We start from the raw sequence: 27,698 nt of genomic DNA, 5'->3' as shown, positions 1-27,698 counted from the left end.
GTTGGGTCAGCAGAAGCCCAGCTGCCTAAACTTTATTGGCAGTAAATGTCATTCTTGCACACAAACTGCATGCCTGGAAAACCCAAAGGCACATCTTGGGCTATCACATCCCATCACATTCCCCGACGAGATGTGAAAACCGAAATGGAAAACGTCAACAAACTCCGGCCGTGCCGAGGAGCGGGGCATGCCCGCTGACAAGCGTGCCGCAATGACAGAAATGGACTTGGAGTTGCAATTAGTGGCACTGTCATTTTCGGGTGCTCCTGCCAATTAATTAAGCCTGTCAAATGGAAAAACAGCGGCATTCACATGATAATTTATATAGGGAGAGACTAGCCTAGCAAAGCTGCCGCTGCAGCCAACAAAATTCCCTCTGAGCGCTTAAAAAAAAATAAAAAAAAAATTATAAAGAAGTAGAAAGGAGGGGGGGGAGAGAAAGAAAGTTAAACTGTCCTTGTTATAATTGTTAACTCTGATCACTCAAGTAGAAGACGGGCTGATTAAAACTCCAAACGAGCCCCTAGCTCGCTTAAATCTCAGAGTCCGGAATGATAGAATCAGAGGAGTTTATTCATACCATTAAGCCCCAGAGAACTTAATTGAAAGAAGAGCATAGCCTGGACCTTGACAAGCGGGAGGTCACAGTAATTGCTGCCGGACATATTTAACATTAAGATAATCAGGCCATTAATTACCCTTTGGATCATTAAATCAGCCAGTTGCAAAATGAAATTTCTGCCTCTATTACTCACTTGAGAGACCACAGGGGTGGCTTTTAATTTATCAGTGAGCTTGAGATACAAAGGACCAGGCTTGGGGAGGAAGGAAAGGGGGAGAAGGGGGGGGTTTGCTTCAGCAGAGGCAGGAATATCAATCCGCCATGCTTGGTGATCGTGGCAAATTAACTAGGTAAGATAACCTCAGCTTCTAAAGGCAGAAGCTGGGGGTATGTAAATAGATGAGGGCAGACAGGGAGATCAGAGCCTGCACACCACTTAGCAGGATAATAAAGGAAATCATCCTTGATTATCAGTGCTAATTTGGACACTGCCGGTAGCTTGTTATGCGTGTTCTGAGTAGCATTTAATTAATTCAATTGCTTGTTAATGAGGGAAGTGACATGTGGGGAGCAGATGCCACCCAACTGCAGATGGGTTCTGGTCAGCCCTTCACAATAAAAATCTTTTTTTTTTTTTTTTTTTAAATTTTTTTTTATTTATTTTTAAAAACACCCTTCCCCCACCCCTGAAATGGGAAAGGTGTCAAGCATGGAGGAGCATTCAAAAGGCACAAAACACTGACCTCATCAGGCCAAGAACCGCTAAGAAACCAGACCTGACAATTGCGGATAGAGAGGTACTGACGTTCCCCCAGGCCCCATTTGTAACGCTGTGGCCTTATGCCAGGAATCGGAGACCAACAGGACTATAACAGCAATCTGATGGCCAAAAGGAACAAGAAATGAGAGAGAGATGAAACAGAGCATCCTTACAAGATTCAGGATACAATACCGGGATCTTAACTACTCAGTTCCCCTGGGCTTGCCCTTTATCTGTACCGTCTATAATGAAGGAATAAATATTTTTACCAAAAAAAGAAGGCATGGTTTAATATTTTTCATAGAAGTCGCTCCCCAGTTATCCCCCAGAAACCAGTGCACGCTCAGCATAGTGGACAGAAGCCTCAAATCAGCAAGCCAGGCTTCTGCTTAGGATTGTAAAAGTCTGCTAAATATAGTTGAGCTGCACAATGTTTTTTTCTGACACCATTAAATTCAGTTCATTAGTGAGCAAGGGATTAAACTGGATCTTACGTCGTAAGGTGAAAGTCAATTCCCAACAATGCCGGGTCCTAAGTCCGGACTTCTCAGACAGCTTTAAGAACCTCTCTATTTTCTTATAACCTTTGGTAACCAGAATAAACACTGTGACTGCTATGCAAACAGACTACCTGAACAAAAACGCAGCAGATGCTCCGATGTCCAAGCTCCATTTAAAGAACTGCTGCTTGGGGCTGCCTCAGCAGAGCTTAAAACTACGCCTGAGCTTCTACTAACCACCCATCCCTCGCTTTAAAAATACATTGTTAATGGAGTTGGAGGTTCTTCCTATTTATGAATATTCTCAAAAAGACGCTGAAATGGTGGACCCCTTTAACTTTAAGGTTTGCACATAGGTAATGCAAATATTCAGCATCACTTGAGCAGAAGAACAAAAACCATGCCTCGTATGGTGCCAGGATATCACGCTGCTCTCCCTCCTCTTGGCCAGCAGCCTCCAGCTGGTGGAGGTGGCCTTGTTGCTGGCACACCCCAGTACTCCCAGCGAGACAGAGATGGGAGACCTTGGAAGCCCAGAGAAAGAGGATGAGGGACAGGGAGCAGATAATCACCTCCTGGAGCAGGCAGAGGGATTGGGGCAGCTCATCTCATTTGGAAAAGGCCAACAACATCTTAGGAAGTTGATGGTGGCAAGCAAGTCTGCAAACCTGAAGCCACACGGGCAAGAATAGTATGTGGAGAAGCAAAACATGTGAGGTGTGTCCAGAAGAAAGCTAAATATCTGGTAGGAGATCTACGTACCAGTGCAAAAGGCCCAGGCGAAACATGGTGCAGACTCCCCAAGCTGGCTTCACCACATCTCCGATGTTCCTCCACGGACCAGTTCTGCCCCTACCCCACTGGGCTACTCCAGTGTTGCACCACTCCAAATCAATGTTTTAAGAGTGTGCTTAAATAGTATCAATAGCAATTAGAGGGGAAAATCCTGATCTCATCCCCAGACCAAGTTAATTGTTGCAACATTGATTTACTCTAATTTGACTTCTCATTTGAAATTAAACCTGCATTACCGAAGGAGGGACCACAGGCAAACTCTCCCCGCTTGCCCCCTCCCCTCCAAGACAATAAATTTAATATTGAATACACTTGGAAAAAAAAGGCAGTTGTTGCAGGATCCATACTGAAAGATCTCTCCCCCCCCCTTTTTTTTTTCTTCTTCCTGTGAGTAATTAAAAGATGCTTTTCTTGACTAATGATCCCCCTGTTTAGAAATGGGAAGTCGATACTCCTTCACCAGCAGTCAGCTTTAATTTGTCACAGGGCTCCCGAAGTTTGAGCGGCGGTTCTCAGGGCTGCTGGTAATTGCTGGAACCAATTACCAGCCTTCCAAAGCTGACCTAATCAGGGACCCACAGACACCACCGCTCAGAGGCCAGCTGGTCCCCTTTCCCTTTCACATTCACATATTCGCCCGTGCTTGGGTTTTCTGCCTCTTTGCCAACTTCTCGTGCTCACCAGGAACTTGTGTTTATTCCTCTTTCCTCCCCCGCAATCATGCCAACACCCTCAGTCTGAACTTTGCCTCATGCTACTGCTTTACTCTACACTGCTTCCTTGGGGGGATCCCATTGCACCTGTGCTCCCATCACCTGCGCTGCCTTCCACTTCAATGCTAGAGGCCATCCAAGGTGTTACTTTTGATCCAGTGGCACCGAAAAACCTGGAGATCTGCTTATTTTATAAGCTGCCTCTCAGACTTGATGAGACCTGGCACATGTTAACATTAGAGGATGTACCTGGGCAATATACCCCAGATGGAAGTAACAGGAGCAATGCCTTCTGCTACAAAACTCTCAGACTTTGAGTTCAAGTCTGAGAGCCTTTCTGACCTTCAAAATACATTTGCAGGTTTATCTTTCCCCATGACTTTCTCAGAAAAAGAGTTTTAAGTGAATTTGAGTGGACTAGGAAAGGACAGCAGTATGGTACGTTTAATGTGGTTTAAGTTTGATAATGTTATTTTTGAGTGTACGAAATAAAAAATGCAAGCTGTACTTGCAGACTGGTGTAGCTCTGTTTTTAGAAATATTGATGACTTTTTCCTGAGTAAGACTGTGTAATTATGCTGTGACCTCGAGTAGCCATTTGGCAATCCCTCCTGCAAAATGTCGGTCTCCCTGGGTCTCTCCAACCTTCCCTCTACTCAACAGAAATGCATGGGATGCCACGGCAATGATTCAGTGATCAGTGCCAACTCCTCCCAAGCTGAAGGGCCTGCTTTTGAAGCCATGCCAAGACTTTCAGAGGTTCCTTTTAGTCCAGCATGTGAACTGTCCTTGAGACTCCCAGCCCAAGAGATTCAGTATCTGTGGAGCACTCAATAACCCTTTTTTTGCCCCTAGAAAGCCTGTGCATTTCCACTGATGGCTTCATCTCCAATAGAAAGACACAACATGAAATGGTGAAACCCGTGTGTATGTCCGATCCCCTCTACAAGTGTTTATTAACAGAGGGTCCATCATTGTGCTGACAACTTTTGCTGCTTGGGAAGTGGCACAGTGGAGACAGAAGAGTTAAGATATGCCTATCATAAAGAAACACATGAGAAGATTGTATTTATCTAAGGTCTTTTCCTGATGCTTTGTGCTAAGCCTTTGAATCAGCTGGGGGAACGGTTAAGAAATCTTCTGCTCTTGTGTTTCCAACACTTTGTTTGCAGGCACAGCCTGAAGGTCTGAGCAAATACGTGGAAAGCCATGGAGGGTGGATTAATAAGTGGAACTGAAAATGGGAGCACTAAACAGGACAGATATAGTAAGTGGGGCTGCAGAAGGGAATGAGGATATGAAAAAGTTGAGGAGAAACTTGGAGGAAAACATGGGAGTACTACCTTCTCCCATCTGATGGGGCCTTGGTGAGAACAGAGCTCATTAAAGCAGGGCACGTTGAGTGCGTGAACCTCTGCATATAGCGGTGCTCAGACTCCAGCTGATCCCAGAGCTCACCAGCATGGGCAGGAACAGCCCCCCAACACTAGCTATCAGTTCTCCTCCCCTTCAGAAGAAGTTTTGCTGTATGCTGTTTTCTTCCCTGATCTCCAAATATCCTCGGACTCCCTCCATCCCTCCTCCACCAGAGCTCCAAATATCAGCTCCCCAACATATTTCTACTTGCTTACTTTCTTTCCTCTTCCCCCAGTCCCTCAACGTCAGTTGCCTCTTCCCCCTTCAGTCCCTCAAGAACAAAAAAAGCGGGGTTTGTTTAACCCCACTTCAGGTCCATTGTAGCTGCTTCTGATAGGATTCCTCAGGCAAAACTGCAAAGAGCAGCAAGAAAATGGAATGCACGACTTACATCTAAAGAACCTGAACTTACTTTCTTGCACATCTTGCACAGAAGGATTATGATGCTAGTAGAGACCAAAGTAAAGTACAAAAGGAGGCACACACTTTGAAAAAATAGACCTTTCAGATATTTATGTGGAAAATATCACTTCAGTCCCCACTGCAAACAGTGGAAAAAATGAGAGGAGCAAAGCAAGACTACAATTGCTTTGTGGGAATTTTTTCACATAATCTTAATACTATTTTTTCTAACAGCTCTTCCATCACGTAAGTGTGCACCTGGACACACAGATGGAAATGCATATTTATAGAATGACTCTTTATACCTTTTGTTCAAAAATATTATAGTCCAGGAAAAAGGTGCAATTATGTCACTGACAAACATAAACAGCTGAATATAAACATGAAGATGTACAGAAACAAACAAGAATGAAAATAAGCTGTGAGCATGAAATACAAAGAGAACAAACTTGTTTTTTTATAACTCACTTCTAAACCTAAAAACCTGAATAATTTAATTCAAATGGATGGTTCTCTTTTCATCACAGTCACATGTAGTTTAGATTTTTTGTGACGTCTTTATTATATGTATACTAATATAATTAAAAAAAAAAAATCCAATTGAGTGTATGCCTTTTCCTTTTAAAAGTATTTAGAATTGAGGTGTCTCTCCAGCTCACTTCAGTAGTAAGGAGCAACATACATTTGTTAGGTGCAACAATGTAAGATCTCTGGATTAAAGTAATACTAATGACTGAAGGGCAGCAATAAGTTGGTTTCAATCTACCTGATGAAATCATTATATTAGCTGTCTAATAATATACACGTATACAGCAGACATAACAGTTTATGTATGAACAAAGCCTCTGTGTAGGTCTCCCCAAACATTTTTATATGCACAGTCATTCATCTAAGTAGCCTGATTAATGTACTGGCTTCATTCTCGAAGATGAACCAAAGGTGGCACCACAAATTCATTTTTCAGTGCTAACGAAATAATGCAATAAGAAACAGTTGACTTTATTACAGACACCCGTACAAACCTACAGTGTAGGAGGTAGCCCAGGTATACACTCCCAGGTTGTAATTTCACTTGATTCCGTACTGGAAAAAGCAGGATCCAGAGATATACATAAACAAAATCAGAACATAATTCCCTCTCTTTGATTTCTCTCATATGCAGGAGGCAAACACTGAGAGCTAAACCGCCATCGTATCGTTTGCTAACTGGGGACCGACCAGTGCTCGGATGCAGGCTGCCCCCCCTGCAGCTCCCCCTAAGACAACTATGACACACTTCTGAAGACAACTTCAAAGGTTGGCCCAGCTGTGCAAGGTGGTCCAGAAGGTCTTTCTGCTGCCTGAACCCCCCTGCTGAAACGCAGTCTGCCAGAGGTCACTCTGCTTCCCCCAAGCCAATGCGTTAGTTGTAACTAGCAGCACTTGCATCTCGAATCTACTAAAATCAGGAAAGTATTTTCAAAACATCTTCTTTGACACTGATCAGATAAATTAAGCATTAAAATCCTTTAGCTTTTGGTAGGACAACATATTGCAGAAAGGTTTTCACTGTGTTGACCTATGAGAGGTAGGTAAAATACTGTTCTCATAGGAAACACGCTCCCCCCCGGCCCAACTTATAGTTTCACATATCACATAAAAAAGGTAAGCAAGTCCACAGTAAAGCAGAACTTTCAACTTCCATGATGAGAACCCAAAGACCTGATAGCCAGGTACAAATTCCTGGGTGAGCTTGGACTGCTGAAGGCAGATTATTAATCACAAACTGATAGTCCAAGAGCCAGGAACTTCATGGCCAACCGAAACAAAGGAATGTATTCAGTATAATTTAGATTGAGGAACAACCAGGCGGGAGGTTTCAATCTTCCACTGTTTTGTCAGTCAGTCAATTGAACAAAAAAATTGTAGACCTGCTGACGAAACCTTCACAAGAGTGAAAAATTAAGGAGGTCACTCAACTTTTGACACCCTCTACTTCTGACACATTTCTTCCTGGGCATGCAGTGAAGATATATATACATAATGATTTTTACAAGGCATACTCCACGGGAGAATTTTAAAAGTCCATGTTGTAAAATGTAACACCTTACTACCTCTGACTGCAATGCCAAGATGAGGATTTATGTGTTCATAGCTTACAGCCTCGGCCACGTGCAGTATCACATACTACCTGCCCGCTGCGTACCATGGTGAAATGGAGTAGGAAAGCCTACCTTGTGGAGTCTGATGAAGGTTTCATATGGCCCTGGCTGCTCTCCTCCCAGACGCTGTTTGCCAGCTCATTCCCAATTGAAGACATCACCTTGATGAGCTCTATAGGCCAGTCATCCAGGTCGAGAGAGCGGACCCTGGAGAGATGCGTGCCAAGGTTTCGGTGTATACCTGAGCATTCGATACATATGAGGGCTCCCAGATTCAAGCTGGCCCAGTCAGGGTCTACGGGAAAAGGGACACAAGCAATTAGTACAACAAAACACCTAACAAAACCTTCTAGTTAATGTTTGTGGATAAAGATTTTGGCTCCAGGGGAAAAAAATGCAGGTGTCCTGTCCAAAAGCACAGTTGGAAGGTCTTCCAGAAGGGTCAATTTTGCCCTGTGGAGATACTAACGCTTCTGAGAAACACTCAAGGAGTAAAAAAAAATTGTGGAGGGGGGTCTCAAAAGATGTATCATTCCACCTTTGGTCAAAAGAAAAAGATGAATTACAGAGAAAAGAAGAAACAAAGAAAATATAAATGCAGTGGCAGGCAGCTGATGATGGAAGTAGTGGAGAAAGCCCCTCCTTGGGAATCTAGAGCCACTCGTAGCCAATTACAAGGGAAAAAGGAGGAAAAAAAAAAAAGAGTGACTAGATACAATGTCTCTGTTGCTAACTATATCAACTCCCTTAATAACCATCTATATCATCACCTACATATGGCTTTTACATCTAACACACTATGGGGTATGTTTTCATCTCTAAGATCAGGGAGATAAGTACTAAGATGAAAATGTGATACTTTGAACAGTTCCAGTTTTAGTGTACGAGCCAGAAGGATTCCACTGGCACACACACACACACACAAAATAACCCCGCAAACGATAAGGCTGTGACAAACCTGACAAAAGCTGGGAAATTCAAAGTCATTTCCCAAGATGGTTCACTTTTTTGTCACTGTCCTGTGTTATTTAAATCTAGATTTGTATGAATGTCCCTCTCTCCAACAAACATTCATTTTAACAAATGCAATGAAAGACATATGGGAGGAATTTTTGGTGGCTTTTTTTTCTCCCCCCTGCTGTCAGATCTTTTCTTCTCGCCTTACCCTGGGCCTCCCGAAGAACTAGTAGGCTATCACAAATCCCAAGCAGGAAAATGGTGATTAATTGAGACAGTAGGCAATTTTTAGTCAAATCTAAATAAAATTTCGAGCGGATAGAAAATTAATTTCTAGTGTCCCCTTCCATTCCAGTAAATTTCATCCAAAGACTCATTTTGACTTTGTGTAACCCAAAACTGAAAAGTTATTTTTGGCAGCCAAAATATGTGGAAACAAAACAATTCCTACTTGTTTGCCATGTCATGTTTGGACAAAAAAAGTATGAAAGGAAAGCAGATAATTTTAATTGCAAAGTCTCACATTTCATTGAAGGCATTGATTGACATTTTTCAGTCAGTCCTTAGAAATCTAAAAGTATTCCCAACAAGAAAAATCCCCTGTCTTATTTCACTTGAGCAGAAAACTACATCTTTCATTCTAAAAGTTTCTGTCCATACCAAGTGTTGTGCTAGGAACATACAGCATTTCAGATCTCCAAAAATAAGGCGAGGCAAAACTCCTGCCGTACTGTCCAGGTCCTTGGTAGGACAACCATGACAAACTCCTTTCCTGCATATTTCTTCAGGTCACCTCCACCAGTTCCGGTGTCTTGCCAGTGGGGGAACCAATAGTATATTTGAAACACACTAAAAAACCTGTAATACTTATTTGTTAGTAAAAGCTTAAACACAGCAGATAATAATTTAAAATTTGCAAACTGTGACTTGGAATGAAACCTCTGTCTCTGACCTGCAAAGGCCAGGGTTATCTTCACAAAAATAGAAGCACAATGAGCTCAAAGAGGCACGAACTCAGAACGATACAAGACAAAAAAAATACTGATTAATATTTTTCCAATTATTCTAACAGAACTGATGTTAAGGACCTCCCAAATACCTGTGTGTACTTGAAGCACATCTAGTGTATCTTTTACTGAACAATTGTTTAAACTAATCACCTACTTCCAATTGACAGTGCTGGTAAGATCAAAGTAGTCCACCAAAGCGAGAACCAAGAAGTTAAAGGAAATTTTGTCAGGGCAGGATTTTAAATTTCAACAATCTGACAACATACAGCTGAGTTCGAAAGCGACAAACTAGGAAAGGCAAGTGTTGAACTCATTACAGACATCCAGTGGAAAAACAGACTTGGCGATCTTTGTTGCAACTGGATAATGTGGAGCAAGACAAGGCTCTAATGAGGAGTTTGGACAAGTGGCAGTGTTCGATGGATTCTGGGAAAAAACTGACATGATGTCACTTACAACATCCATTTCAGTGTGTGCACATGAAAAATTGTTCTCAAAAGGATGTATGCTAGATGACACAAGTCACTACTCACCGAAAATAAAGGCAAGTTATTGTAAACTACATGCTCAGGGATGTCTCTGTTTGCAATTCACTGCTCCTATCTGCATTTTCCTCTTCCCACATGTAGTTGAGCACTTTTTAAATTTCATGCTTGGAATTTGTTATCAGTGATTTATACTGAAAAGAACCACACATGGTTAGTAAACCATAACTATTCAAGCTGTTTTTTTTTCTTTTCTTTTCTTTTTTTAAGATGATCAAAAATCAGCTCACTTTTCCTGCTGATGCTAAGAGTAATTATGAATTGGAGGATGCTCAGAATATTTACAACCACATGGCATGCTTTTCTTTAGTATGCATACATCCACATTTGATGGCAAAAGAAGGAAAAAGCCCATTCAATGCAGCTAGAGGTGCTAAAAAGCTAATTTTCCCTTGTTTTACTTATAATTTGTCAAACAAAAATGAGCTTTTTTACATCACTGAATATTCCCAGATTACAGTTTTCAGCTGTCCATATTCTTAAAGGTATTTAGTTCTCTCCTCTAAACACCTCCTCCCCACTTTGACTTGCACCTCAATCAGATTGATCATTTGAAGGCAAAAGCTCTTAGAAGAGCTCTTTCAGGAGAATAACCCCTCCCCACTGTCTCCTTCATCCCTTTGGACCCGATGCAGCTGATGAAAGGCTTTGCCATGCTAAATCCTCAGGAGTTAAGCATGTGTAAGATAGCTCTGGGCTGAGCAGAAGGAATCTCTAAAGGGAGGAGCAGAAGAGCCAGGAAAAGAAGAAGCCGGGGTGAAGGCATCTTGCAGAGTTGCAGCAGGAGAGAAAAGTTTGCGTCTTTTCTATTCTTAGAAAGTTTTTTTTCTATTGTGCATATAAAATTGAATCTTGTGATGGGTATGGTAGACTTGCCAGGGCCACCCAAATTATTACTTCAGTGTTTGGCTCTCAAATACAAAATAGACCACAGTAAGTAATTAGACTTCTGGACTGGAAAACTCATAATGAGACTCTCCCTCTTTAAGCCCTCCCTGTTTTCTTCTACAACAGAGAAGACCTGATATTCCACGCTCTCCAGGTCTCTGGAAAGAGTGACTCTCATTTGTCCTCTCACCTCCTCTTTAAGCAGTAAGACTGGAAGAGCTAAAATCCTTTGGGGGCAGAAATTTAGCTGGGTTTGCCTAATCAATTTGATCACCTTCAGCACCTTCTTCAGACAGAAGTCAGCACTGGGACTCTAATGCTCTGGGAAAAGGCAATACCAGTTTCCTTTTGCAGCATGAATGTGATCTTCTTGGGCAAAAACTCGAGCACCTGAAGACCACTTTGCCTCATCTATTGCTCTGGGATGGGAACGTTAAAAAAAGACTTTGAAAAACTTTAGTCTGAGACTGCCAAAGGGCCAGAAGGCTAGTGGCACACAGATGCTGCTGGTACTACTGCTGTTGATTAGCATACAACAAGGCAGAAATTCCCTGGTGAAACAAAGTCCTGTGATGAAGTGCTAAAAAGGCAAAGAGCTCTAGAAAGAGGAAGAATGAGACTTCTGAAGTGGAAGATTGATGGCTCTTGAATAGAGCTGAGGGACAGCAACATCTCATATTCCTTTGCTCCCAAACATCTGGCTTTGTGAAGATGCAAACTACGTAAGCTTTCCACAAGAGCACTGGCGTTTGTGATGCTAAATGCTCTGGGGGTAAGGACTTGCTCAGGCAAGGCAGAAAGGGAGAGAAGGAAATAAAGCAAAGCCTGGCAGAAAAAGCAGCAGGCTGAGGTTCACCTCATATGTGTGTTTACATTTTAAGATACATCGCTTTGGAAATATCTCAATTTTTTCAAAAGAAAAGACAGTGGCCTTAAAATTAGGAAGGCCAAATGGTGAGAAGAGTCAAAGAGGGTATAAATCATCTCCAAGAATACAAACAATTAAGAGATTCCAGTTGAGATTCAAAAATCATCCCCCCACTCCCCAAGCTACACAACAGAGCGTTGAGTGTTGCCAAAAAGGGCAGTCCCACCCTGCCCTCTCCCAGCAACATGTTCTTGGCACATCCCTCCTGCTGGCACCATGCATGAGTGGCCAGCTTGACCCATGAAGCAATCTGGATGAAAACCAACCTGGCTGAAATGGGAAAAAAAAAAAAAAAGAAAAAAAAGGTGCTGTTTTCTTGCACAATCATTTTCCTGATTAAACATCTAGCTCGGCTGCATAAATACAGGGGTACATGCACAACTGTGGAGAGAAACGCATACCGTGGGGATAGTGTGGACTCCAGGTAGAGCTGAAACGGATCATAGATACATCAGAAGGACATGTGTGGGTGTGGGAAGTTGTCTGCAGTGAAAAAGGGATTGCACATTCCCCCTCTGCCTGGGTGACCAGTTAGCAGGGTCTAGGAAAATGCCACCCACAGCTGTATAGACAGAATGGAGCAGAAATCAGTAACACTCCCATCGTGGTCTGCTCAGAGACTGCTGTGAGCACTTCAAATGAGCTAAATATACATCTAGGTCACTTGAAGACCCTGTCCTCATATACAGCACAGCATCTTATATGCCATTTACTTGAACTCTATCAAAGCTTTGGTGTAAATCTGAATGACTACCAGGTCAATATAAAAGAACACTAATAAGTAAGAGTCACTTTGGGCTGTATATGTTAAAATACGAGCCAAACCAACATTTTCCCTTGTTTATCGCATGCTGGATTACTAGCCGGTGGAACATAAAGACCTTAATTTATCAATGATGCTGTTGTTTCTCTCTGTCTGTGAAAAGTCCCTGTGAAATTTCTCTTTGGAATCTCCCTCCAGCAGGTCAACAAGCTGTTTTGACAGCATCCCAGTCCTGGTGCTCAAAGCCTGGTCCAGCCAGGGCTCACATCCCTGTCTGCTGAACTGCTGGGGACAGGGCAGCTGCCTTTGTTCTTGATCCATTTCCTATGGACACCATATGAATATCCGACAATTGACAAAAGAAGCAACTAAAATCAGTCTGTATGTGAAGTAAATTTTGATGGTATGGAAAAGTCTTTTTTATTTTAAACAGCTGTTAATGCGCTAACCACCTTCCCTTCAAGTCTTCACAGGATGAGGCAGAGGATAATAGCTTTCTTTGGTGGATGACTGAATCAGCGAAATTGCTTACTATACAAATAGCAAATTTGGCGTGCAAAAGCACTTGCACTTTTGTATGAATGTTCATTTTAAATTTAACTGGGATGTTAGAATGTCTTAGACCAGTAGTCAAAATCCCAAACAGCAAGCCTTAAAAAATTATACCCAAAGAAAAAAAAATTAATATTTTTCCATTTTAAGCACATGTAAAAATCACAAGAAAAGTTCTGAATTTCAAATATCAAAGGAAAAAAAATGCAGAAGTTCTCAATCCTTCTGCTTCTACAACTAATTGCTTTAGAGCAAGAGTACTTCCTTTTTGTGGCTTTGTTGCAAACCCCTGGAACTAAAGAGCACCAGAATAATGACCTCGGCCGGGGTTAGTGAGATGAACCACAGCTCAAGGTATTCTCGAGAACACTTTTCTGAACACTAAGTATATGTTTGAAAAAATAAAAAAAGGGAAAGAAACACAAAGGGGAGAAAAAAAAAATCCAAAATCAGTTCTGTAGTATCCAGATATAATGAGCAATGACTTCGGTTTCTTCTGACAAGTAACCCTAAAAAGACCAAACCAAAAAAACACCAATCAAGATCTACCTCTTTGAAAATATTACCACGGCACACGTGCCCTCTCCACGCAAAATAGGAGGAAAATGGAAGTAACCAATGTCAAGCAGCAAACTTCTTTTTCCTTTTCTTCAAAGGAAAGAAATGCTGACATTTAAAATGGCATGTGAAACAAACTGGGGAAAAAATTAGGGCACATCTGACACAGTGTATATTAAGTATAAAATAACATAAAATAAGTCTGATGAAGCAAACTCCATAATGAAGAAGAAACGTGTGAACAACATATGGAACATAATACCAGAAGAGACAAACCCCGCGGCGAGCAATCACCTAAGCCTTGGCCGAGGAGAAGTCTTGGCCAAGGAGAATTGGTCAATTTTCTGTAGTCACATGGCCATACTTACTCTGTGCTTCACAGTCCACACAGTGGGAATTGCCTCTGATGTTCCTTATGGACTGCAGGGCCATGGCCTCATTCTGACTCGTCAGGCGGGACTGTGTAGATTTAAAGAAATTAATAAGCAACAAATAAGAACCCAATAAAATTAGATGACACAACTGTCAGCTGAACGAATGGCAAAACCCAAAGCTTAGACCAAGGTTGAATGAACATCATCAAGGAACCTCAAGTCCTTGGTTTGCCTCTCAAGAAATGGTGATCCTTTGGCATCTCCAAGTACTTCAAGTCCATGCCTGCCAAGCAGGGACTCCTCTTTCCTCCCATGTTTCTTGACAGCTCGGGATTTCTCCCAGGGCTCTCTCTGCCCTGTGCAGCAGCTCCCAGCGTTTTGGCATATCCAGCCTGGATTCTAACAAGTGGAAAGACTGCACAGAGGAAAATCGAGCTTGAAAATGAACCCCGCTATTCACAAGAACAGTAGTCACAGTGTAGGTTTACTTCTTGAGATAAATTAGATAAGAATATTATTTTATAAAATCCATTTCTTTTATTGATGTGTATGCTTTTGCTAATGAAGACTAAGGGATGGTTTGCAAAAGCAGCTGAAACCTTTTATCATCAAAAGGTCAGATTTAATCAGATGGCTCCCATTTAAATTCTCTCCATGATGACCTGCCAATGACCTCTACTTGGACCTGGAGAGACTGTCACTACATACAAGTACTTCAGCTCTATCCAACTAAACTGCCTTGTGGGTTCTCTGAGAAGAAAACTGTTAGCTGTAGCAAGTGCTCTTGCAATGAAAAGACTCTTTGCAATGAATTGATTTAAGCAGGAAGAGGACTGGGTCTTCAGTATGGCATGGGGAGATATGTCCTGATCTATCAATAGGACACCTACTAAACCTGTCCAACTAATTGCACTTTGCTATTGCAGCTAGCTCTTCTGACATGTTTTGAGAGCTCAGTCATACTTTACAGGAAGAAACCTCTCTGAGCCACTTACCAGCCACTCTTTATCCTCTTTTGTATTAGTATTTTTACATAGGTGTTAGTGTACAATTCCTCTTTTGTGCTCCCTTAACATACATATTAGAATAGGTAAATCCATGAAAGGCAAGAAAATACTTAAGAAGTGATTTTTCTCTATCTCAGGAATACATACTGGAAATAAATAATTTTTTTAAACAAAACGGGAAGTAAATTATATTGTGATGATGATAATCAGATGGTGTCTGATCTACTCTGGTAGATCAGGGCAATGAAAGCAGGCATTCATTTCAAAATATGAGTCTCCTCCTTGCAATATGAAATCATTAATGACAACTGTTAGGTGGATAACATTAAAGGATCTACAGCTGTGAACAATTATTGCCCATCTCCCTCCGCCGACTACCATGCAACACCTTGCTCTTTAGTTGTGAAGAGTCTGCGGACACAGAGACTCAAGAAGAAGTTCTCCTGCCCTTCCAAAAATGAGCAACGGCTGAAGTCGTCTCAAATTTTAAACATTTATTTTGACAGGAAAAGAGAACAAATTACTTCTGTCATCATATGAAAGCATTGCAAGGTAGAAGGCCTCTTCCTCTTAGGCCATGTTCTTCTTCCCCCAAAAAGCTCTGATGAACTGTTTCTGGATTTGCTTTGTGTTATATTAGCTAAGGCAGAAAACCATAAAAAATTAATTCAGTGTAATTAAAGAAAATAAAAATTGCACATATGCTTTGATTTCTGTGATTTATATTACTTCATCATGGCAGAATCCTATGACTGAACATTACTGCACATTTATGGTTAGGCCAACCAGAATGTTTAGTTAAATTCTGCCATGCAGGAGCTTAGTAGGTTTAACTAGAGATTTGACTAGTAAATACGCTGGTTTTGGGGTCTGCCTCCACTCTTCTCCGAGACAGGCTTCTCCTAAAGGGCTTTCTGCAGACCTCTAACCTGAAACAAACCTGAATCCGCAGCAGTGACTACACTATACAACCTCTCTGTAGGGAGAGTCCATGACAGCCCCAAGTTTCAGTCAAAACTTTAAGAGCAATATCAAAGTCAAAACAGATAATCCAGGAGCTCCATTAATTCAACTGCTGTAAAAAACTGTAAAACAGGCTACAGCACCAGCTGTCTTGAAATATCTGAGATATGCCTGCAGCTCTAACGCTACTCTGTCATGTGTGCAATACATGCATGACACTAGGAGTAGAGGTTTAAAATTCAGAGTTCTTGATTTTGCTTTCATCTTAATGATCACCCACCCGTTACTTATTTTCAGTATTACTCTGTGCACCATACCTTGTTCTTGCTGCTCTCGCACGACTGTAAACTGGCCAAGATCTGACTCTCTATGGCTTGTACCCAGGCATCTCTTTCTTCATATGTGGTAGCTTCAAAGTGCCAAGTCTGGCCGGTGAGAGAGACAATGATAAACTCAAAGTTTTCTTCTTGTTCTGGGAAAAAAAACCCATGCAATAGGAAGAAAAGATTAAGTTTAAGAATATTGATAGCTAGGCCTAAACAATCTTGGTTGATGAGCATTTCTGCAATGTGACAAGCAAATGCAGGTCTGGACATTTGAGGTTTGAGGTTAGATATATCCAACTACCCTGCAGTTGCGCAATGCAGCAGCAAACGACTTCCGGATCCACTGCTTTTTCTCTCCAAATGTTATGCAGATACTATTTGGGGTAAATATTCAGTTCCTGTGTGCATTTGTGAGTTTGGTATCAAGTCTCTACCTTTCTTGAACACAAAGTGGCTAACAAGCATTATTTAGATTTAAACATGAAGTGCTAAGAGCTACATAATGTAAAAATCAGTGTGTCACAAAACAACTTAAAAGATGAATGGACTATAAACAGCTGACAATACAGAAAATTCGACAATTTACCCTCTTCCTTCAAGCAGTGTTTTTACAAGCACAGACATAATTAAAAGCAGATGTGTACATTTTCTTGTCCACAGCATAAATAGACTGGGTTATAATACAGGATTAAAATAAATTCAACCTATTCAACATTCACGTTCAACACAGGAGATGAGAAAATGATCTGAGAAGCTAGCAGAAAGGGTCAATGAAATATCCTTAGGGCTACTACACTATAAGGACAAGTATTCAGGCCAGAGGACCGCAGCATATGAAAATACCAGCAGTACTGAACTAAATGGACACACACTCTAACTACACATGGGACACGAAAGTCAAATTAAAAAAATCAAGAAAGCTGAAACAGAGCAAGTGGAATTGTGAAGGGCATGCGTGAAGCATGAAAGGAAAAGAATAATAGAGCACGAAGTTCTGGTGAACATCAGCCATAATGGGCTTTAGAAAGAGCATTTACATTCGCTTGTCTGCTAATGACTTATTATATATTCAGAGCCATGAAACTCCTGCATTACCTTGTGATCCATAAGCATGCAAAGTTAAGTTACAAATCTAGCACTAGCTTTAAAGACCGTACTGCTGCTCACTGGCAGTCATTTTCTCAACCTGTGGCACAACTGGTTTTCTTTGATAAACTCCATGCTAGCAAGGCCAGTGCTTACAGTGCTTTAACGATGCCTCAAAAAATAGCAGAAGGTTACTTTGCACCTCGAGGTGAGAATAAACACAGAGGTGAATGGTATTTCCAGGTGCATGAGGGCACGTGAAGCAGCAGTTTTACTAAAGTAATAGTGCGTGGGATAAGCGGGAAAAGAAAGGTAAGAGAAACGATGCAACTGTACAGCTACAACTACTTTTCCATTTTAGCATCACTGTGTTAGAAACAAACATGTAGAGTCATTATCCAAAACGCTATGAATAAATCATGGAAAAAGCTACATTTATCAAAACAGAGCTTTCAAGAGTTTATGAGGAAGATGTAGGAGGAACTACTCAACGATGAAGGAAATTATGTTCAGTCCTGTGAGCCGTCTCCTGTAGGACAACACAGTTATGGTCTTCCACTTACGTAGAAGTGGTATGGCATATGGTCAGTGGGGAGTGGTACAGGCACATGCAGAGTTATGCATGTGTTGATGAAAACAGGGAATGATGGTGAAGGAAGAGAACATGAAAAACTGAATCCCACCTGAAGCAGCCCCCCTGCAGAGTCCCATTTAGGAAATTCATCATTTTTAGGCTTTTCAATGGCTTTTAAGTGATAAAACTTTGTAATCCTGAAGTCTTACTAAAGGAGGATTTCCAAATGCTGGTCACTAAATGTTGAGAAGCCTTCTGTATAAATTAGTCAGCGCAGGTGGTACAGAGATGTGCGTATGGTTATGGCAGGAATCCTGCAACATGCAGTAACACAAAGGCCCTTTGCAGCCTCACTCCATTTTCTGCACCTTGTGCCCTTCTCCCTCAGCCCTTCCCTTCTCCACTTGCAGCTCTGCTCCAGGCTGCATCATATTCTCCTTGCATCTCTCTCCTCTGACCATATGCCATACCACTCCTATGTAAGCCAAAGGTTTGGTATAAGCTGAAGGAGCTGCCTACTAGAGAAAACAGTAATTTTGCCACCTCAAGTTAAAAATTCCCCATACCTCCTTTTTAAGCAAGGAGAGCTCTGTAGGGATGCAAACACAGAAGAGAACAAGGGAAGAGACTTGTCCAGCGCACTTGCAGGGCTGACTTCTCAATGCATAATAACTCAACAAGAATATATGGTATATAACTAAGACTCAACAAGTATATATGGTATAACTTTAGAGAGTCTCTCTGCACTACTCCTGTACCAGTTCATCCCAGCATTTAAGTACTAGGTGACTTCCCAGCATTACAATTCCAGACCTTAAAAGAAACACATACAATCAAGATGCAGTGTCACTGAATCCTCTGATCTCCTCTTTGCCATTAATCCTTATCATATACATGAAGCTGGTTTGCCCAAGAAGGGCTTATGAGCAATAAACTCTGCAATTTAGCCAGTGAACCGTTTAAAAGCGAGGTTGAAATACCATCCTCGCAGCAATACCTCTGCAAGCTTTGTTTTCCAGAAATGCTACACAAAGTTATTCCCCTGCTTATGGGAGACCTATGGCAGAACACACAATCCCACCTATTCAGGTGACGAGTGCAATTTGGGAAAAAACTCCAACTATTTCCTGTGGTCGCTCTTTTATACGCCTACTCTCCCTTTTCCCAAGGGAGAGGTTCCCTTGTTTCATCTTCTGACCTTTTTTGCTGTGACTGGCTGACACTGTGACAAAAGCTGGAAAGACCTTGCCCAGCCTTTGTGGCTCGGGATTGCAAAGTCCACATAACATGCTGGTGAGTTTGCCCCGGTACGGCCCCACTGTGGGTTACGAGGGCTGCAGCATATTTTAAGGTTGGGCTGGAAGGACATTTTCAGTTCATCAGCAAGTCAGCTGAAAACTTGGTCATCGCTGATGATAGATTAAAAACATACAAGTTTCCACTCTCTGATACCCACTGAAGCTTCAGGTTTACTCCCTAAAAAGCTCAGATGAAAAGCAACTGTGCCAGTTGAAGATTTGTTCAATAATACATTTTCTGCTTAAATACACCTTTTTTTTTTTTTGTAAGCACAATTGTGAAACAAAGCAGCAGTGCCTGCTCCACATCACCCACAGGGCAATGCCTACAAAAGAAAAATAGCAAACGTGTACGTCCTTAACCACTGCATACATGAACAGGAAAATCCAGGCAGCAGAATGAAATTGTTCAGTTTTACTCTTCAGTAAAATTATAGGTTGTGCTATTTAAATCCCTGTGAGCCCAATCACAAAATTTTATTAAACAGTTTTCCATGTTTAACAGTTATTCATAGAAAGGTCCACTATAATAGTATTTTAGCACCATCAACCTGTCGAAATCAACCTGCCCAATTACTCCAAACTACATTAATAACACCGGATATTACACTAATTGTGTCCAGTTTCTATGCAGACGAGGTCCCGCGGGGCTAATTTTGCATCCTCAGGGGCAAGCAACTCAGCCATCAACCTGATTTCACTAGGAATCCCTCCTCATTACACAAGTCCAGGCTGTCAAACTTTTTTTTAAAAAAAGGTTAATGGGCCAATCAGTCATCAATTATTTCCTGGAAGGCCAGCAGACAAAGGGTTAAAGTGCGAAGAACCAGCTGCAACTGATTTCCATTTGGAAGTTTGTTATCAACAGGAGTTGTCTACAATTTTGTTGTTGTTGTTTGTTTTGCCCTTTTTTTTTTTTTAAGTGGGAAGGTGTCATCTTATAAGATTATGATGATATGGAACCTAAAGCACAAGAGATTTTTTTTTTTTAGTGGAAGTGGGCATGCGATCAGTGAATTTTAAGAAAACCACCACACCACTTCCAAGAAGCTATGCGGTACCACTGTTTATGCTGCACATACTGTTTTCCCCATTATCTTTTCATAGTAAAGTTACTGCATTTAACACAAGTTAACATTTATTTTGCTCCGCCAAAAGGCGGACTTTGCTACAGCCCACCCACTTACAGAAAAAAAGATCTAGAATTTCTTATGAGCAAAGGACTGTGCAAGGGAAAACAAACATTTAGGCATGGTCTCACTGCATTCCCATACCAATGCCTGTGTTTATTGTATGTAACAGAGATCAGATTTAGAAAACTACATGAAAAATAACTACGGGATACAATTAGTCTATAACTTGTTCCAGAGAACTCAATTAAGTCTACTAAAATGTAGGGAAAACACAGGTCCAGAAGCAATTATGCCTCTTGGTATCCCGTAAAAGCGGTTCTAAAAGGCGCGCATGCATCAGTTTGTTCACAGTTTCCAATTCCCACATCTTTTATTCTCAATATTAAGAACAGCATAAATAGCCACGGACACCTTGCACCTGTGGTGGGTAACCACAAGCACAGTTTGAAGTCAACAGAAGACAATGGCCCCTTTCTGCCAGGCACTCTACAATCAGATACTACACCCATCCCAAAAGTCTGCTTTGGAACAAAAAAATATTTCTACTTTTCTATGGGTACAAAACAAAGACTTGCCAGGCTTAAGGCATTTCTCATAGGCTTACATGAATATTTTGCCAGAATCAGAAATAAAACTGAATCTTCTGGCTTCCAAGCCAACCAGCCTCTTTCACTAGGTGCCAGGTTGTGCATTTGCATCTTTGCCCAGCGTAGTTGTCATCAGAGGACCCTTGTGCTAATTAATAGTAACTCACTGTGCATGGCTGGTGGATGATGCCACTCACACAGGAAACACTTTCCAGAAACAAGCAGTCAAGTGCAGAACCGCAAGACTCTCAATAGCGTATTTCAAACACCCGTGAAGCATCTTCAAGAGTTGAGGTTACGGCTTGAAACCTAGTCAAGCCTGCCTCAAGTAACACTGAGACCTATTTAAACTCCCTTTTTATCACACCCTCCTCCCTCTCTCAAAAATCGCTTCCGTTCAAGCACCCTTCCTTAATAACCCTTCATCTTTTCAAAAGGATGAGAATGAAAAACTGCCAAGGTGCCCTAGCAATCAACGTTAGATGTTTACAATATACAATTTGTTTACAACAAAGGCACATGTTATTTACGTACTATATAATATTAACTATCGTTACCTTTTGCCACTTGGTGTAAATTATCCCTGTAACTTGGAAGATAAGTATGTTTATTAGCAGCCTCAATTAAGGAAATATTTGTGCCATGTCCCACTGGGCATGACTATGCTAATACTTCTCTCCCCTTTCCAAACCCAGTGTCTAAATCTAATTAGTTCTGAAAATCAACCCTATCAGGACAATAGAGCTCTGCTATCGGTTGCCCACAGCTCTTGATAAAGGTTGTGTTCCATTGGAAGAATTTTTCAGCGGTACTGTTTTATATCGCTACCCTGAGTGACAAACTGGTGGTGAAAGGCTGGTTTCTAGCTCAAGGGACTAAGCCTCCCCCTGCCATATGTACTTGTTGTTTTATTTGGATGCCAAGACAACGCGACTTGAAGAAATCCATGAAGTAATTTTAAAATTCAGTACCTACAGTACGTGAGCCTACACTTGCATTGGCTGTTTCCTAACACACTTCAAGCCTGTGGTTTACTTATAAAATTATAGATGTTTCACAGCTGAAGAACTTGCTTAACCTAGAGGTGTTGCAAAGCAAAGCCTATTGGGCAGAGCCTATCTCAGGTGCTCTGAACAGCCTCCCCTTCCATCTGCCATAGTTAGCAAAAGTGAACTTTCTGCATAGGCACAGCACCATGGCAGCAACAGCATCACTAACTTTTAAACAAAAGGTAGTTTGGGAGTTAATAAACACATGGAAGGAAAGTTTTCCATGAGAGTCTGGCAGCTCTGGTGCAGCACTGTTTAACATGTGACATATGTAACCACGAAAACTGAAAAAATGAGGATTTATGCACATTAAACCATAGCATGCAGAGTTCAGCCATGTAATTTTGTAAAGATATTCCTTTCTGCTGTGCTGCAAAATCTGTTGATATAGGAAAAATAATTCTGTATTTTGATAATACTGCTATGATAGCAGGTATAAGTGACTTCAGCTTGTCTTAAAACCAGAGTGGTGTCTTTTTTAAATATAACACACTGACACTACATACTTTCCCCCTAGAGAATCAAAGGATTGCTTAAAGCCTGGCTGCCTACAATAAGGAGCAGGCAGGACTTTTTCATTTGTCAGTGGCTCCCTATAGAAAAAAACCCAAATCTGAAAATGGAAAGTTTTGGCCAAACTCTAAAATTAAAGAAAGTAAAATTTCTTGCAATCGTACAAAACTGATGAAGTAACAGCAGAGAACATAGCTGTACAATGCACCGCTTCTCTCTGCCCTCAGAAGTTAGAGTCCTTCAGCTGCGATTGTAAGATCACCCAGCCACCCCTGTGAAAACCCTACCCTTCCTCACTCCTCTGTGACCACCACAAACCCATCAGTAATGCAATATTTTGGCTATCAAAAAGCCAAGAGAGCGGAGCCACATTCAGGGAGGACTCTCAGCTTTGCAGAGTGTACGGCAAAAGGTGACCCTGTGTAAGCACAAGAGACCCACCATGCCGAGGACCATCCATTTACCTGCTTCTGCCAAGCATCTACAAAACAGATGCAGCATCTGAGCTGCAGATTTCTCCACCTTAATCTGAGATTTTGCTACCTGGAAACATAAAGAATACCTAAAAATAACAGGACCGGTGTTAAAAATTATTGGAGAGGCTGCTTTCTAGATCAAGCTTTCAAAAATGGGACTGTACACTACAGAAATATTTTTGGTCTGTAAAAAAGGTGTAAGTGCAATTGAGCAAGCGTGCACTAAAGACCAAAGCAGATTTGTTATTCTGGACTGTCATTTCCTATCATCGTTCTCTTTTTTGAAGGCATAATTATCTAAACATGTGGCTTTTAATACTTACAATGCTCATTAACTCGACATTTGCATGTCTTGCCATTCCAGCTTTCACACAAAGGCTTAAGGTACCAGCTCAAACATGCAAAGCTATGGAGAACATTGAACATTCAGTTTATAGCAGGGATAATACTTCCAAAAAAAGACACATTTGCCTAATTTCAGAATTTTGTTTTGATGATATGCCTCAAAACTCTTTGGACCATGGCTATCAGCAACATGTTCCCATACACTTATCCAAGGTGTCTTTGATACTTAGTTTGATCAGCACGATAAAAGATTCCTCAAACTAGAGAGGCGCGAAAAAGAATTTAAATCTTTATCTATAAAACACAGGGGAATTCTTTATACTTGTTTCCCTGTTGCAGTTTAATAACACGTAGATATGAAATCACAAGCTTCTCAAGCAGTAAACCTGTAACAACAAACATGCCTGCACACTGATTGAAAGAAAAATCTGGCTAGGAGATAAAAAACAGCAAATACAGAGAAAATTACAAATCATTAAAAAGTTATCTATTAGTTTCCTATTAAATGGGGGACACCCCCCCAACTTATTAATATCTGACCATCATTTTCTCTCATTTCGTATTTCGTACTTCATACTCGAAAAGGAGCAAAATAGACAGTTTTGCAACTGTTGCTCTGAAAGGTAATAATTTTACATTTACACTGAGAAATAAAACAAAATTATAATTAAAAAAAAGCTTCCTTAACAAGCTGCAGTAAAATCACACTTTTGTTTCCTACATACACTTTGTTTGGCAGCGAGAGCAAGGCATCCAACAGCAATACAGCAGTAATTGTGCAAAAAAAGGACGGTGATATAAATCACCAAAGGTTAATGATCAGGATGTGAACAGAGGGACTTGTTTACTGAAATAGCATGCAATTTAAAATTTACAAGAGATTTAATGCTACTGCTTGGCAATCACTAAAATCAACAGCCCAGAAAACAGTGACATTAAGAAAAATATTACAGTTATAATCATTCCAAAATAAGTCAATTAGTATTAGGGCATGCGCTTGCGATTACTTGACCCATTTGGTTCGCACTTAAGTGAAGAAAAAAAAAATCCCCCTCCCTTATACTGAGATTACTGAGTTGTGACCTATTTTGCATTCCCTATTTCTTACACCATCCCTCTTACAGGCTGTTGGAGATGGTGCCGGAGGTTTTTTTTTTTTTCTCTCCTTGCCTGGCTTCCAAGTAATTCTGACCTTTGACATTTGTAATAATAAAAAAAAAAAAAAAAAAAAGAAGGAAGTTTATAATTGTGTTGTTCAAATGAAGGTGGAGGGGGAAAAAAAATTCAATGTGCTATTATACAAAAGCCATGACGGCTGTCTTCAGTGGAAAAAAAGCAATGTAAGTCAATTTGTGAACTTTGGCACCGGGTGACCTTTAGAAATACAACAATATACAGAATTTACAAGCAAGAGTAGCACATGCAAATGACCCGGCACTGTCTCGCCTTTGGATTAGAGCTGCAAAGAGCATTATGGAGAAGGCTTGCACAAAACAAATTAAGACTGTTACTTAAATGTCACGGCACACTATTGTATTTGGCTACAGATCATTACACCTGATACTAACACTTTTAAAAACTGTAATAACTTGGGAAATATTACATTGAGTGCCCACATGTAGAAAGGGAAAAAATATATATATATAAAAAATAAATAAAAGAAGAAAATGGGTTCCTGAAGTAATTTAAACATCACCACTCCACGACTAGAGGGAAAGGTCAAAATTTAAGTAAGCTGAAAGGAACATGAATGGCAAAATAAAACGCACAAACAAGAAGATGAAAAGACCAACTGGAATGACTCTGCAAACACAAGATGAAAGCACGCATGCTTTGGGCAAATTTGATTTCCATGCCCGCATTGGGTAAGGGAGAGACGCAAGGAGGACGATTTTCAGAAAAGCGGGTTAAAAAAGGGGGTAAGAGAGGAGGTGTTCATCTAAAACGAGTGGGTTTGTTACCTTCAGTGTTGGTGCTGCTGCTGCTGTATATATTTCGCAGGCTACCAACACGGTTTAGTTTCCAAGCTTTGCGTTTGGCTGCATCCAGAGAGCAGAAGGGGAAGAGAAAAAAAAGAGAATAAAAATAAAGAAAAACGAGGGGGAAAAAATGAAAAAGGGGAGAAAAGGAACATCAAAATAGCATGTGAAGTAAAATACAAGCACAAGCCTGTTAAACATGTGAAGAGCTACACACAGAAAATGCACACAGGACTTTACAGCCTCTCCAATCCACGGAGAATATGGAAAGCATCTTACTGAGAGTGATTTTTTTAAGTCTCTACTTATTGAGAGTGATTTTTTTAAGTCTCTACAACATGACACGATTTGACAAGATTAAATGGATCTGCTATTGGAATAGACAAAAACAGACCAGCAGAAGTAAAAAAAATGCAGGAAGTATTTGTATAGCTGATACAAGACTAGACAAAACAGCTACTGTAAAACACGATTTAATTAATAACAAAACACAGCCAGACAAGAGTTCCTTCTCCTCCAAAAGCCTGTATTGTTCACTTGGTGCCTGTAGTTCACCTTTAAAACACCTTTAAATCACCTTTTTACATCACCACCTTTAAAAGTTGAGGTGATGATGTAATGGCCTTAAATCCTCAAAACAACAAAGCATGTTATTTGTAGCACTGAGCTTAGAGGCATTACTTAATTATTTTGAAGAGTGTCAAGTAGACACATTGATGCAATTGATGTTTGTGGTCCTCCCTCCTCCCCCAGGCAAATCACTGCAAAATCAAAGTGTTTAATGGGAAAGTTAAAAAATGTATATTCTTTATTCAAGAGGCAACACCCTTGCTTTATTAGAATTGCCCCAAACTTTGAGATTCTCTGAGTTCCCAGCTGCTGTTTTACAATTAGCAGAAAATACTGCTCAAAAGCACTCCATTCCTGTGCTCATTAGGAGAGAGCACACTTCCACGTTCTTTAAAATCGACATGTTTTACCTCAAGAGTGAATTCACAGCGTGAGAAGCACGTTCAATCAACAATATGTTTAGCCTGAGTTTCATCAGGCAAGAACGGCATGAAACATCCGAGTATACCATGACACTGCTGGCACCTAACAGTGACTGAATTAACAGACATCCCCGGTTCCTCACCCACGGACATGCCCACATCTGAGGGAACCGCGTATCTACTAAAAGTGGTATCTCTACAGGCTTTCCAGCCACCGCATCAGCTTACCTAGTCAATAAATAATGATGCAGCACTGCTTGGCATGCAACTATTTTGTAAAGTCTGTTTCATAGGAGCAGGAAAGAGATCGCTGGGGTCAGTGACAAGTGGAGGAGCATCCAGACCTCCTTCTGAGCCACCCTTCTCCGCGGGTCACCCAGCCCTCCTGCCCACAGACAGCGGACAGCTTTCAGTTTGGGTGTGAGACTTCTAAGGAGGACAGCTTCAGTTACATTAATTATGTTTAATGTCTAAGATGTGTTTGAAAATGGAACAGTCTTCCACTCACATTCAGCTCAGAGTCTGTTATGAAGAAACTCATATGGTAAATCTGGAGTAAGACCATTGTCCCCCTCACCACAGATGCTCCTCACCATTTAGGATGACATAAGCATCGCACAATATAGCGAGTACTGTGATAAAATAATTTTAAAATTTTCTTTCTGTATTTATGAGAGAACTTTTTTAATGCCCCACAGAACTCAGACCAAATGGCTGCTTCCACAGAAAAGGAACAGTGACGCGAAGTCATTCCTATCTTTAACAAAAAGCTTGATTTTCAACTGAAGAGCTAAGGCTGGAAGAGAAATGCCTAAACACCCTAGACTGTTAAGCTAGATACTGTTTTAATAAAGCCATCTGCAGTCTTTAATGCTATATATTCAAAAGGAGGACTGAATGTCCGAGTGACATGCTTTAGAATGCATCTCACTGAAATGAAAATAGATAACGTTATCTGGAAGGCTGTTAGATCTGTCTAAAAATTAAAGTTCATCAAATCTAAAAATATCTTCATTGGGTGTATCCTTCACTATGAAAAAAATCTTCAGTTTCAAGACCTGTTTAACAAGTCCCAGCACCTAGAGAGGCACAATTTCCTAGCAGAAAACTTGTTTTTCCTGAAAAACATTTACATATAAATAGGCAAAATCAAAGTTTGGCACTCCCCAGAAAGGGAAGACAGTCTCCAGTACACAAAGACCCTTTCCCAGTTCCTTTTCATTTTTCACACTTTAATGGCATGTTAGAGCACAGCTGTATGAGTAGGAAGTGAACTCGCAGCCTGGTTTTCTATTAACCTATTGATGAAATAATCCATTTTAATGTGTTAAGTGTCATGCCTTTTTCTTCTGTTTAAACAAATGGACTTTTTCGCAGTGATGCTGAGGTCCTGATATACTCGAGTGCGTCCTTTAGCATCGATTAGCCTCCAGCCTGCTTCCTCGTGGTGCTCTACTACCTTTGAAGATTCAATAATATTATCAGCAGCAAGGTTTGGACACTGCC

At 40.9% G+C, this 27,698-nt stretch overlaps 1 protein-coding gene across 9 annotated transcripts in view; it reads right to left on the bottom strand.

Moving 5' to 3' along the window:
* Window positions 1-27,698, bottom strand: part of AGAP1 (ArfGAP with GTPase domain, ankyrin repeat and PH domain 1) — a 395,049-nt gene that overhangs the window by 36,681 nt on the left and 330,670 nt on the right. For all 9 annotated transcript variants that reach the window (XM_075027850.1, XM_075027851.1, XM_075027852.1 and 6 more), the window contains 3 exons: window positions 16,152-16,306; window positions 13,859-13,949; window positions 7,362-7,584 (listed from right to left, as the gene is read on the bottom strand). In XM_075027850.1, the coding sequence (XP_074883951.1) occupies window positions 7,362-7,584; window positions 13,859-13,949; window positions 16,152-16,306 (469 nt within the window). The remainder of the gene's footprint in view (window positions 1-7,361; window positions 7,585-13,858; window positions 13,950-16,151; window positions 16,307-27,698) is intronic.

Source organism: Buteo buteo, chromosome 5, assembly GCF_964188355.1.
Source record: "Buteo buteo chromosome 5, bButBut1.hap1.1, whole genome shotgun sequence".
NCBI classification, from domain to species: Eukaryota; Metazoa; Chordata; class Aves; order Accipitriformes; family Accipitridae; genus Buteo; species Buteo buteo.
This window is presented reverse-complemented; position numbering and strand designations above follow the sequence as displayed.